Source organism: Myotis myotis, unplaced genomic scaffold, assembly GCF_014108235.1.
Source record: "Myotis myotis isolate mMyoMyo1 unplaced genomic scaffold, mMyoMyo1.p scaffold_m19_p_5, whole genome shotgun sequence".
Classification (NCBI taxonomy): domain Eukaryota; kingdom Metazoa; phylum Chordata; class Mammalia; order Chiroptera; family Vespertilionidae; genus Myotis; species Myotis myotis.
In genome coordinates, this window is record NW_023416357.1 from 102088239 (window position 1) to 102101096 (window position 12858).

General features: G+C 52.0%; 1 protein-coding gene across 2 annotated transcripts in view; it reads left to right on the forward strand.

Moving 5' to 3' along the window:
• The window catches only part of ABCA3 (ATP binding cassette subfamily A member 3), a 59451-nt gene that overhangs the window by 43195 nt on the left and 3398 nt on the right, over window positions 1-12858 (forward strand). For both annotated transcript variants that reach the window (XM_036310127.1, XM_036310126.1), the window contains 10 exons: window positions 4906-5110; window positions 5470-5689; window positions 5998-6156; window positions 7330-7502; window positions 8089-8217; window positions 8323-8517; window positions 10251-10438; window positions 10835-11005; window positions 11272-11462; window positions 11602-11675. In XM_036310127.1, the coding sequence (XP_036166020.1) occupies window positions 4906-5110; window positions 5470-5689; window positions 5998-6156; window positions 7330-7502; window positions 8089-8217; window positions 8323-8517; window positions 10251-10438; window positions 10835-11005; window positions 11272-11462; window positions 11602-11675 (1705 nt within the window). The remainder of the gene's footprint in view (window positions 1-4905; window positions 5111-5469; window positions 5690-5997; window positions 6157-7329; window positions 7503-8088; window positions 8218-8322; window positions 8518-10250; window positions 10439-10834; window positions 11006-11271; window positions 11463-11601; window positions 11676-12858) is intronic.

The window sequence follows — 12858 nt, forward strand, 5'->3', positions numbered from 1 at the left end:
GCTCTCTTTCTAATTCTTTGAGTTGTAGAGTTAGATGATTTACTACCATTTTTTCTTGTTTTTTGAGATAGGCCTGTAGAGCTATAAACTTCCCTCTCAGGACTGCTTTCATTGTGTCCCATAGGTTTTGGATTGTTGTGTTTTCATTGTCATTAGTTTCCAGGATGTTTCGAATTTCTTCTTTGATTTCATTGGTAACCCAATCAATATTTAATAGCATGCTATTCAGCTTCCAGGTGTTTGAGTATTTTGGGTTGTTTTTATTGTAGTTTATTTCTAATATTATGCCATCGTGGTCTGCGAAGACGCTTTTTATGATTTCAATCTTCTTGAATTTGGGGATACTTTGCTTGTGACCCAATATATGGTCTATTTTTGAATATGTCCTATGAGCATTTGAGTAGAATGTATATTCCCTGGCTTTCGGGTGAAGTGTTCTGAAGATGTCTATTAAGTCCATCTGATCTAGTGAGTCATTTAGGATTGCTGTATCTTTGCTGATTATTTGTCTAGAAGACTTATCCAGTGCTGTCAGTGGTGTATTAAAGTCCCCTACAATGATTGTATTGTTGTCGATCTCTCCTTTGATATCCTCCAGGAGTTTTTTTATGAATTTGGGTGCTCCTGCATTGGGTGCATATATGTTTACCAGGGTTATATCTTCTTGTTGTATTGATCCCTTTAGTATTATGAAGTGGCCTTCCTTATCTCTTGTTATGGCCTTCACTTTGAGGTCTATTTTGTCCGATATAAGTATTGCTACCCCAGCTTTCTTTTCCTTTCCATTTGCCTGAAAGATATTTTTCCATCCTTTCACTTTCAGTCTGTGTGAGTCCCTTCTAATGAGGTGGGTTTCTTGTAGACAGCAGATGTATGGGTCATGTTTTTTTATCCATTCAGCCACTCGATGTCTTTTGTTTGGAGCATTTAGTCCGTTTACGTTTAAAGTTATTATTGAAAGGTACTTGTTTGTAGGCATTTCTGTTTTTGTGTGGCTGTTTTCTTTCTGAGCTTTTTATTTCTTATTTTTATACCAGTCCCTTTAGCATTCCTTGCATTGCTGGCTTGGTGGTGATAAACTCCCTTAGCCTTTTTTTGTCTGTGAAGCTTCTTATTTCCCCTTCAAGTTTGAATGATAGCCTTGCTGGATAGAGTATTCTTGGATTCAGTCCTTTGCTTTGCATCACTTTGTAAATTTCCGTCCATTCTTTTCTGGCCTGATGTGTTTCTGTTGAGAAATCACTCTCTTTGTCCTGAACATTTGCCATGGTAATTATGATGTGTCTTGGTGTGGGTCTTTTTGGGTTCACCTTGTTTGGGACTCTCTGGGCTTGTGTGACTTTTTTCTTCCCCACCTCAGGGAAGTTTTCTGATATTATTTCTTCTAATAGGTTTTCTAATCCTTGTTCATCCTTCTGTTGTTCTGGTACCCCTATTATTCGTATGTTGTTTCGTTTCATGTTGTCCCAAAGCTCCCTTAGGCTCTCCTCCTGTCTTTTCATTTTTTTCTCCAATTGCAGTACGTTTTGGGTGTGTTTTGCTTCCTTGTCTTCTAAATCACTAATTCGGTCCTCCGCTTCTCCTAGTCTACTGTTGATACTTTCAATGGAGTTTTTCATTGCAGCTATATCACTCTTCATTTCTTCTTGGGTCTTACTTAAGTTGTTGATTTTTTCATCTGTTTCTTCTAGCTTCTTGGAGAGGTTGTCGATTTTTTCCTCCATCCGGTTTATGCACTCTAGGACCCTTATTCTGAATTCTTTTTCTGTCATGTTGCATGCCTCTGTATTACTTAGCTGCTTTTCTGGAGAGTCCTCCTTCTCTTTCCTTTGGGGGTTTCTTTGTCTACCCATGTTTGATCTCGCTGACATATCTAGACGTTGAGTCGTTCAGTGGCTGCTCCCTTGGTGGCAGTGACTCCTTGGTCTGTGGTTGCTCTTCGGGCGGTTGCGGTAGCAGCTGCTCTTCAGTTGGCAGCAGCTCCTCTGGTGGGTGCTGTTCACAGCTGTGGTGGCTCTTCTGGCTGGTGGAGCAAGGTTTCACGTACAGCTGCTGTTCCTCAGCAGAGGGTGTGGTGCTCAGGAGGTTGCTGTTGCTTGGATCTGCTGCATTGATTTAAAGGCACAAAATACAACACAACAAGGCACCACGTACCAGGCACTATACACAAATATATTCACGATATGAATAACCCCAAATAAAGGTGACCACCTGAATTAAGAGAATTAGGGGATAAGGAAGAAGGAAGAGAAAAAGAGAAAAGAGAAAAAAGAAAAGAAAATTAGGGACCAAAAAAAGGAGTGCAAAAATGAAATTGGGAAAAAGGAGGGGGGAAAATAAAAGCGAGAAAAGAAAAGAAAAGAAAAAAAAAGAGCGAAAAGAGAGAATGAAGTGGAAGAGGGGAAGAGACTTTTTTATATGAGGAGAATACTCCTATAGAACAGCCATTAATCCCAACAAATTCCAGCAACAGCTCCCTGGAGATGAATGCAAACTAGAAACAACCAATAATATAACGATGAAAATAGAATGGAGAACACTAATCCCAAAATAAAATAAAGAGAAAATAAAATGGCACTTTAAAAAAAAAATGGTAAAATGGTAGCAGTAATAATACTGGTTAAAAATAAGAAGGTAGTAATTAAAAGGGTAAAATCAGGTGATGGAAAAAAGAAGAAAAAAAAAAAGAAAAAAAGAAGAAGAAAAGAAAAAAAGAAAAAAAAAGAGAAAAAAAAATTGGTTTCTTAGTTAAAAGGTGAAAAAAGAAAAAAAAATATTGCAGTAGTGAAGGTCCTTCGGTTCTTCTATTCTTCAGTGTGGCTCGCCTTAGACCTGCCAGGTATTCAGGAGAGTGTTGAGTTTCCCTGCGATACACTGTTCCTCTGTGTTGTAAACCACAGTCCTTATTTTAAAGCAAGCCGCATTTGTTTCCCAGACTGCCTTATTTTGTGTTTAGCAAAGAGTCAGTTTGTGGGTCAGCCTCTGGGTGGCAGTGTTCTGGGGTTGGCCTCTGAGGCTACAGGGCCTCTCTGTCCAGTGGAAGTTCACTGCCCAGAGCTGGCTGCATAAGAGTTACCAGTGCTGTGTTGTTGCTGGGATTGAAAATCCCTCTATAGGCCAGACCCTGTTAACTCCCAGGGACTGATCAGGTTATTTTAATCCTTGATCTCCTACAGGGTGGAATCTGGGTGTGGCTGTGCTCCTTGCCTGGGGGCTGTGGGGAGGAGTCTCACTCTCCGGAGAGAATGGCTGCCTCAGTCCTGGGCTCAGGGGTGTCTCAGCACTCAATTCGCTGCCGCCTCTCCCGGCCCCCCTTCTCTCCTCAGTCTCTCCCCAGATTCTACTCCTCCGCACACTCTCCCTCTCTTCAGCACAGGTGAGTGTCTGTATCCGAAATGTCCCATGAACAGGGTTCAGTGAAAACAAACAAACAAACGCCGGCCGCGGAAACGGGGAAGGCTTGGTTTCTGTAAGCTTCTTCTCTTACCGGGACTGCATGGTCTGGTCAGCTCTTCAGGCTGCCCCCTTTAGGCTCAGTCCTCTGTGATCACAGACCCAGCTCTCAATTCCCCCGGCGGCGCCAGGAATCCCGCAGTTCTCCTTTCCCCCCGTCAGGGGCTCTGCCTGTCCCAAGGGACGCGGCTGTCTGCCACGCGGTCTCCCTCCGACTCTCTGGGCTCAGAGGTGTGGCAAACTTTCCTGCCCAAATCCCTGGTTTTTTTACCTTTCCAGGGGAGTTCTGCTCTTCCCGGCTGCAAACCGTCTCGCCAGCTGAGGAATTTCGCCAATTCGGGGTGGATGTTACTAGTTTCAGCTGCTCACTCCATTTGCTCAGGGACACGACCTGGGACGCGTCTGCCTATACCGCCGCCATCTTCCAAAAGCCCTCTACTTTTCATTTTTCAAGGAAACATCGTGGCTTTAACTCGCATTTCCCTGATGATTAGGGATGTTGAGCATCTTCTCATGTACCTGTTGGACCACCGTATAATTTTATTGCACCTTTCATCACCCCGAAAAGACACCCTGTGACCACTGGCAGTCACTCTCCATTCCTCTCTCCTCCATTTCCCAGCAGCCACTCGTCTACTTTCCATCTCCATGGATATGCCTGTTTCAGACATTTAATGTAAATGGAATCATAGAATACTAGAGGCCCGATGCACGGAATTTGTGCAGGAGTAGGCCTTCCTTCCCCCGGCTGCTGGCACCAGCTTCCCTCTGGCACCAGGACCCGGCTTTCTTCCCTCACAGCCCCAGCTTTGTCCAGAAGGACGGCTGGTCTAATTAGCATATTACACTCTTATTATTATAGATGTGTCCTTTTGTGACTGGCTTCTTTTACTTTCAAGGTTCATCTATGTTGTAGCAGGTGTCAGTACTGCATTCCTTTTTTGGGTCAATTGATATCCATTTGTCCCAGTATCATATATTGAAATGGTCAGGATGTGTTTAAGCAACAGAATGAAGCCATAAAAGCCAGTGTGTAGAAGGTGTTACCGGCAATTAAATGTAGAATGCCCTGGAGGGGTGGCGTGGGGGGAGATGAGCTGCTGCAGCAATACCGGCACCAGTGATGGGGGTCTGACAAAGACAGAACAGAGAGAGGCAGAGCGTTCTCAGATGTGGGAAAGGCAGAGCGACACCCGAGTGTCTGTGGGGAGTGGGGGGCACAGGTTGAAAGTGACTGGGAGAGTGGCACTGTGTCACTGGAGACAGGGAATCCAGAGGAGGGGCTATTCTGGGGATGGGGGGATCTTCCTGGTACTGGACCATCCCAGCTCTGGCATTTCCCCTTAACCTGCATCGCATGCTTTGAATGGTGGTTACCAAGGACCCCATCCCCCATCTGCCCAGAAGTGCTGTGCTCTGTCCCTGACCTGCCTTGTCCCCCCACCCCCGCAGGGGCCGGAAGGGATTTGACATCGCCCTCAACTTGCTCTTCGCCATGGCATTCTTGGCCAGCACATTTTCCATCCTGGCGGTCAGCGAGAGGGCTGTCCAGGCCAAGCATGTCCAGTTTGTGAGTGGCGTCCATGTGGCCACTTTCTGGCTCTCCGCTCTGCTGTGGGACCTCATCTCCTTCCTCATCCCCACTCTGCTGCTGCTGGTGAGGCCGCAGCTGGTGCTGGAACCTTCCCTGCATGTCCGGGGGGCTTGCCCTGGGGCCCCTGTGCAGACCAAAACCAGCCCGGGGCCCACCCTGGCAGCTCAGCCCTGACTCCAGGAGGACAGTTGGAAATGCCAGGCAGCCCCCCTCATTGATCTCCATGCCCTCAGCTTCTGCCCCCTGTGGTAGGCAGGGCCCCGGGGCCAGGTGCCCTGGTGACAGTTCTGTCAGCAAAGGGGAGAGGGGGGGTCCTCATCAGGGAAGATCCCAGGGTGAAAGCCACCATGGGGGATGACTGGTCCTGGGGGGCGGATGGGCCTCTGCAGGCATACCAAGCCACCCTCTCTGTGCTGCTGCAGGTGGTGTTCAAAGCCTTCGACGTGCATGCCTTCACACGGGATGGCCATGTGGCCGACACCCTGCTGCTGCTCATGCTCTACGGCTGGGCCATCATCCCCCTCATGTATCTGATGAACTTCTTTTTCTCGGGGGCGGCCACTGCCTACACGAGGCTGACCATATTCAACATCCTGTCAGGCATCGCCACCTTCCTCATGGTCACCATCATGCGCATCCCAGGTGGGTGCCTGGAGACCGCCCCCTACTCCCCACAACCCGGACACCCATGAACCTCTGCCCCAGTGTGGAGGTGTGGGGGTGGGGGGTACCAGTGCAGACACTGGGCCAGACCACACTCCAGCAGCACCTCCCCTTGCATTTGCAGCGGAGCGGGTGGGGCCACCCAGGGAGGACACCCAGCTAGTTGCCCTGGCTTACACACACTTCATAGGGAGCATCAGGAACCTGCCTTCCCTGATTTGATCTGAGCTTGGGGGCAGGTGTGGCGTGTCCTCCTGCACTCACTGTTCTGTGCCTTCTCCCCACAGCGGTAAAATTAGAAGAACTTTCTAGAACCCTGGACCGCATATTCCTGGTGCTGCCCAACCACTGTCTGGGGATGGCATTCAGCAGCTTCTATGAGAACTACGAGACCAGGCGGTACTGCACCTCCTCAGAGGTGGCCGCCCACTACTGCAGGAAATACAGTGAGTGTCGGCAGCCCCTTCTCCGGGCTCTCCCCCGAGACCAGCCAGGGCATCCCCAGGAGCCTTGTTCCTGTGAAGGGCTCCTCTGGGGAGGCTCCACATGGTGTGGCAGGCAGGGCAGGTCCCTGGTCCCAGGACTGAGACACCCCAGGTATAAGCATGAAAAGGGTCCTCAGAAGATGTGTGCTCACGGCCCCTGCCCAGTGATGTGCGCTTCCTCCTTCCTGCCTGGCTGACCCTAAATCTCTGTAAGATCAGCCTAGGTGGTCCCTCTCCTGGGTGGGGAGGCTCTCCCACCCCCAGCCCTACCATCACTGGGCTGGGCACCCCTTGCGGCTTCCGCAGCACTCGGACACACCCGCAGTCCCCTGCTTCTTTGACCAGCTCCCACCTGATTCCACCCATTCCCACCACCCTTCCAGCTTCTGCTGGCTCCTGGGCGTTCTTTGACTGTTGGGCTCCCTTCTCCATCTCTGTCTTCACGTGGCCTTCTCCGTGTGTCTTTGTATCTCAAACCTCCCTCTCCTTTGTTTTGTAAAGACATTTGTGTTGGGTTTAGGGCCCACCCTAAATCCAGGATCTTACCTTGAGACCTTCACTAATAATTACATCTGCAAAAACGCTATTTCTAAGTAAGATCATTCACAGGTTAGGGGGATTAAGACCTGGATGTTTCTCTGGGGGCCACGATTCATCCCCCAACACAGCCCTTCTGCACCTGGAGCAGTCTTTAGCAGGCAGCTTAGTTGTCACATCGACAGCCGTGCGCATCCCCCTGGCAGGCTCCGTCTCTGCTCTGTTCCTACCACTTTCTTACTTCACAGGACCAACTTGGGGGAAGGGAGGCGCATCCTACCTGTCTTTATGTCTCAGTGCAGTCCCCAGGCAAGGAAGTGAGAGTATGTGTGAGTGAGTGACGGCACAACTTGGTCACTTGTCGTAGGTGCCCCTTGCGAGGTGAAACTGCCCCAAAATACAGGAAGTGTTTGGGGCTCTTGGGTGGCAGTGGCAAACATGGTATGCACCCTTGGGAGATGAGTGGACCGTGGACCTTCACAGCCTCCATGTAGAGGGCTGGGGTGCCGTGCCTGGGGGGCCTAGAAGAGGGACTTGGGCTGGCACCCCAGTAGAGAAGTGAGGGCAATAGCAGCACCCTCTCCCGTGCCCACACAGACATCCAGTACCAGGAAAACTTCTATGCATGGAGTGCCCCAGGGGTCGGCAGGTTTGTGACCTCCCTGGCTGCCTCAGGGTTTGCCTACCTCATCCTGCTCTTCCTCATTGAGACCGACCTTCTGTGGAGACTGAAGACCTGCATCTGTGCCTTCCGGAGGAGGCGGGGGCTGGTGAGTGGCTCCTGCAGCTCTGCCTTGGGCAGGTCTCCCACTGAGGCCAGGCTTCCTCGGGCCAGCACACAGGGAGGGCCTCAGCACCCAGCAGGGGCCAGGGTGTACGTGCACCCAGGACGCGCAGCCTGGGACAGGGGCCACAGTCCTCCTGAGCCTTGGGGGCCTTCATCTCAGCAGAGGCGGTGCTGCCAGGCAGCGGCATGCTTGCCACATAGATCCCGTCCCCCAAACAAACAAAACCTGCTGAGACCACACTGGATGTTCAGATTAACCCAGGGCAAATTAGCTTCTCTAAAATCTTATGACTTCTCTAAAAAGAGGGTTTTGGGGGTTTTTTACGTATTAAAATCTCTCACCCTTCAGTGAAATTTCCTGGTTTTCCCCAAGGGTCTGCACTGTCCTTATTTCTCAGGCAGTTTTCTGCTCGGTGTTACTTTCAGTCCTTATGGCCCCCTCAGCTCTCTCCGTGAAAGGCCTGAGTCTGCACATGTGAGCTGTCTCAAAGACCTCAGCCCCTCCTCCCAGAGAAAAGGACCCCTCGGGCTGGAGCTCACCCCCTGTGGTCTTCTTCCGGAACAATTAGATGGAAGTGTACACCCGGCCGTCAGCACTTCCCGAGGACCAGGACGTGGCGGACGAAAGGAACCGAATCCTGGCGCCCAGCCTGCACTCCCCACTGGACACACCTTTGGTCATCAAGGAGCTCTGCAAAGTAAGGTGGCTACACCCCGCAGGCCCCAGGTCTGTCCCCAGTGCCCGGCTGCCTGGAAGCTGGCTCCCTGCCTCCCCATTGTGATTCCTCCCTGGAACCTAACAGGTGTATGAGCAGCGCATGCCCCTCTTTGCTGTGGACAAGATCTCCCTTGCAGTCCAGAAAGGGGAGTGCTTCGGGCTGCTGGGTTTCAATGGAGCTGGGAAGACCACCACTTTCAAAATGCTGACCGGGGAGGAGACCCTCACTTCTGGGGACGCCTTTGTTGGGGGCTACAGCATCCGCTCAGACATCGGGAAGGTGAGTGACACTAGGGAGACGGGAAGAGGGGGCACCCTGGAGGCAGGGATGCAGCTCATCTCTGGCTCAGGAAGTGGATGAGGCAGTGGCTGTGGGCAGAGCTAAGCCGGTGATGGGGTAGAGAGAAAGGATAGGGAGATAAGGGCCCCCTTGACTGGAAAAGCCCAGGCCTGGCCGGGGGTCAAGACTGGGCCCCTCCCAGAGAAGCCATTTCTCTGGACCTGGGAGGGCATGGTGCTCACAGCACACTGCCCCGCTCAAAAATAAAAATAAAAACAGGCTCTCTCCAGTCTGTGCACAGAGATGTACAATAATGGTCCCTGGGCTGTTCAGACCAGCCATCCCACCAAACACCAAAAGCCAGATAAAATGTTAGTCACAAACCATATTGGTAAGAACATGGAAGAGCACACAGCATGGTAAGGAACTCAGACCGAAACCCAGGATCCCTGAGAGGCACAGGGCCGTTGGTTCTAGGCAATGGGCATGGGTTTAGGGGCCTTGCTGAGTGAAGAGAGCAGAAACAAAGAGCCAGGGCCTCCGTGGTAGGGGTGTAATAGGAGACTGTCCCCATGTGGGGCTGAACCCCAAAGGCTGCCCCTGAGGGCAAGGATGAACCAGGCCAACCTCCTGCTTCCCGGCCCCTGGGGGTTGCCCGGAAGGTTCCCCGGGTGCTGAGCGGAGCAAGAAAAGGAATGAAGTAGAGCCTGTGCCAGGGAGTAACCGCGTCTCCTGAACTTGCAACAGGGCTGGGCCGCAGCACACCCCTCTCTGGAGGAAGGCCTTCGTCCTAGGCCTCAAAGAACACCCCAAATAGTGTTTCAAGGCCTATGAGTGCACAGCTAAACAAAGAAGACAGTCCCTGTGACTAGAACCTGCAGACACAAGGGCCCAGCAGGAGAAACAAGCCCACCACTTTAGATTTGCAATTGCCAGACCCAGATTACAAAACAGTTGTGTTTACTGTGTTTAAAAATAAATAAGACTGTAAATATAGGAAAGTGAAAACTATAGATGTGATCCAGAAAGTGGAAAGAAGGGTGAGAAGTCCTCAATATATTTAATCTGAGTTCCAGCAGGAAAGAAGAAAAGGGAAAGTTAATCACTGACAAGGTAATAGCTAGGAATTTTCCCAGACCGATTAAACACAAAAGCTGGAAGTGTAAGTAAATCCCAAAGAGGATAAAGGAAAGAAACCCCATCTTGGGAATCCACAGACCTCAGGCTCACCCGTCCCCAGCCAGCAGCTGAAGGTAGGAGATAGATGGCAGCGGCTGTGGGGCACCCTGGCTCTGATGAAGGTGGCCGTCTGACCAGGGGATGCCCCACCCCGAAGGTGTTGCCACCAAACCTCTCTTTCATTAGAGGGAGAAGAAAGAAAAGTCCTACCGCACATTAGGTGTTTGTTAAACATCTGATGAAGGAATGAGTGGATGATACACCAGCAGATATTTGCATGTGGTGATCACTTTGTATAACCTAGACATTCTTGTACCAACCTGCCCCCACCCAGCCCCTAGTGGATGAGGCGCTGGCCCCTCTCTGACCCCTTGTTATGGGGCAGTGTGGCTACTCGTGGCATCCTTGAGCCAGCCAAGCCCTCCTGTGTCCCTACTGAAGTGCCGCTTAGCAAGCTTTGGCTGTGCCAATGCCAGGCCTGTGCACTGGCTGATGAGAAACCTGGAGTAGCCTCCCTCTGACCTGTCACCTCCTCGGCTGTGTTCCCATCCCAGGTGCGACAGCGGATTGGCTACTGCCCCCAGTTCGATGCCCTGCTGGACCACATGACAGGCCGGGAGACGCTGGTCATGTACGCCCGGCTTCGGGGCATCCCCGAGCGCCACATCAGTGCCTACGTGGAGAACACACTTCGGGGCCTGCTCCTAGAGCCTCATGCCAGCAAGCTGGTCAGGACTTACAGGTGCACCCATGCCTCAGCCCCTCCCCCGCCCCATGACTTGATGACCCAGGGTCTTCCCAGGATGGGGTCAGGGTCTCCCTGAACAGACAGCCACACAGGTCGGGAGCCAGAGCTCCCAGGTGAGAGGCGCTGCCTGTTGGTTCTTGCCTCCTAGAGGTAAAGCCAACCTCCGGTGAGGTCAGGACCCCCTTAGGTGCAGACAGATGGTGATGCTCCATGTGGGGTGGGAACTGACCCCTGGGCACAGCTTCCTCTGGGGCCTCTAGCTCTCCAGGCACACTCCCTCATTCCTCTTCACCTGCGGCCTCTGCGGTCATTGGGCCCTGTCACCTATCGGGACCGGGAATAACATGCTAATAATAAGCCTTGCCCCCTCCTGCACCCCCTCTATCCCAGCGGTGGCAACAAGCGGAAACTGAGCACGGCCATTGCCCTGCTTGGAGAGCCTGCGGTCATCTTCCTGGATGAACCGTCCACTGGCATGGACCCCGTGGCCCGGCGTCTGCTCTGGGACACTGTGGCCAGAGCACGTGAATCTGGCAAGGCCATCGTCATCACCTCCCATAGGTAGAGCCTGGGTCTCTGTGGGTCGATGGATGAACTGGGACGGGGGCTATGGCGGGGGATGGGCTTGAGGGACTGGGTGGAGAGAGACTGACATCAGTGGGAACAGAATCTGTGAGGAGAATCCTCAGGCTCTCGCCCTCGGGCCATACTCTGAGCATGGGAATCAGGAACAGCCTGCTCTGGGTGCTGGCACCTCGCCATCTGCACATGGAGGATGGGTGTCAGCATACCCAGCCCTGAGTCAGGCCTCCACCGCCTCTCCCCAGCATGGAAGAATGTGAGGCCTTGTGCACCCGGCTGGCCATCATGGTGCAGGGTCAGTTCAAGTGCCTGGGCAGCCCGCAGCACCTCAAGAGCAAGTTTGGCAGTGGCTACTCCCTGCGGGCCAAGGTCAGGAGTGATGGGCAGCAGGAGGCGCTGCAGGAGTTCAAGGCATTTGTGGACCTGACCTTCCCAGGTGTGTGAGCTGCACAGAGGGCATCTGAGCCTTGCCCCTACCAAGTCCCATATCCCTGACCCTTGGGACGAGGGCTGAGATTCTGTGGGCCCGACCTCCCACCCAGCCCTCGTGGGGACACGGTCTCTCCTTTGTGCAGGCAGTGTCCTGGAAGATGAGCACCAAGGGATGGTCCATTACCACCTGCCTGGTGATGACCTCAGTTGGGCAAAGGTGAGCATGAGCCCCTCAGGGGCTGGGGAAGTTCCCTCCAGCAGTCACCTCTTCTGTGGTGATTCCAGGCTCTTTCCAAGGAGGAATCACTTTAGTTTCTGTTCTAACACTCACCGTAGTATCGACGAAGTTTAGGGGTTTATGCCTCAAATAATTGAGTTGGAAAAATATTGGTCCAAGAAAGGAAACTAGCCCTAACCGGTTTGGCTCAGTGGATAGAGCGTCGGCTTGTGGACTGAAGGGTCCCGGGTCGATTCCAATTAAGGGCATGTACCTTGGTTGCGGGCACATCCCCAGTAGGGAGTGTGCAGGAGGCAGCTGATCGATGTTTCTAACTCTCTATCCCTCTCCCTTCCTCTCTGTAAAAAAAAAAAAAAAAAAAAAAAAAAAAAAAAAATCAATTAAAAAAATGCTAGTGCAAATAAACTAAACTTTTTAAAAAAAGAAAAAAAAGAAAATGGGAACCAAGATGGCGGCATAGGTTAACGCCGGAGTTTGCTGCTTTGAACAACTACTTCAAAAGTGAAACTAAAAAACGGAACGGACATCACCCAGAACCACAGGAACGCTGGCTGAGTGGAAGTCCTACAACTAGGAGGAAAGAGAAACGCATACGGACACTCAGAGGAGGCGCAGTGCTGAAGTCAAATTCTGAGGTGCGGAGTGCGCGGATCGGGCTGGCGGCGGAGGGCGCGGTTGGCGTTTACAATCGGGAGGGAGCCGCAGACTCTGAGCTCCAGATACAGGCGAGTCTTTAGGGACCCAGACTCAACCGGGAGAAGCGGGACTGTCTGGCTTCGGTCAGAGCGAGTGCAGCTTTCTCTCCGAGCTTTGCAGCGGGTGCTGGGACTCAGAGAGGCAGAGCCCCTGGGGACAGGACTGAGAGCTGCCATAACTGCTCTCTCCGGCCCACCCTGTTGATCCTGTGCGACCCGCCCTGCCCAACCCCTGCACAGAGGCATTTGCCGGATAGCCTCAGGCAAAGGCTAGATTAGCACCTCCCTAGAGGACAGAAGTTCTCTCACTGCAGACACAGCTGATTCTCATAGCCACTTGGCCTGGAGGTCAAACCCTCCCTGGTATTAGCTACAACAATCAAGGTTTAACTATAAGACTGCGCACAAAGACCACTAGGGGGTGCACCAAGGAAGCATAACAAAATGCGGAGACAAAGAAACAGGAC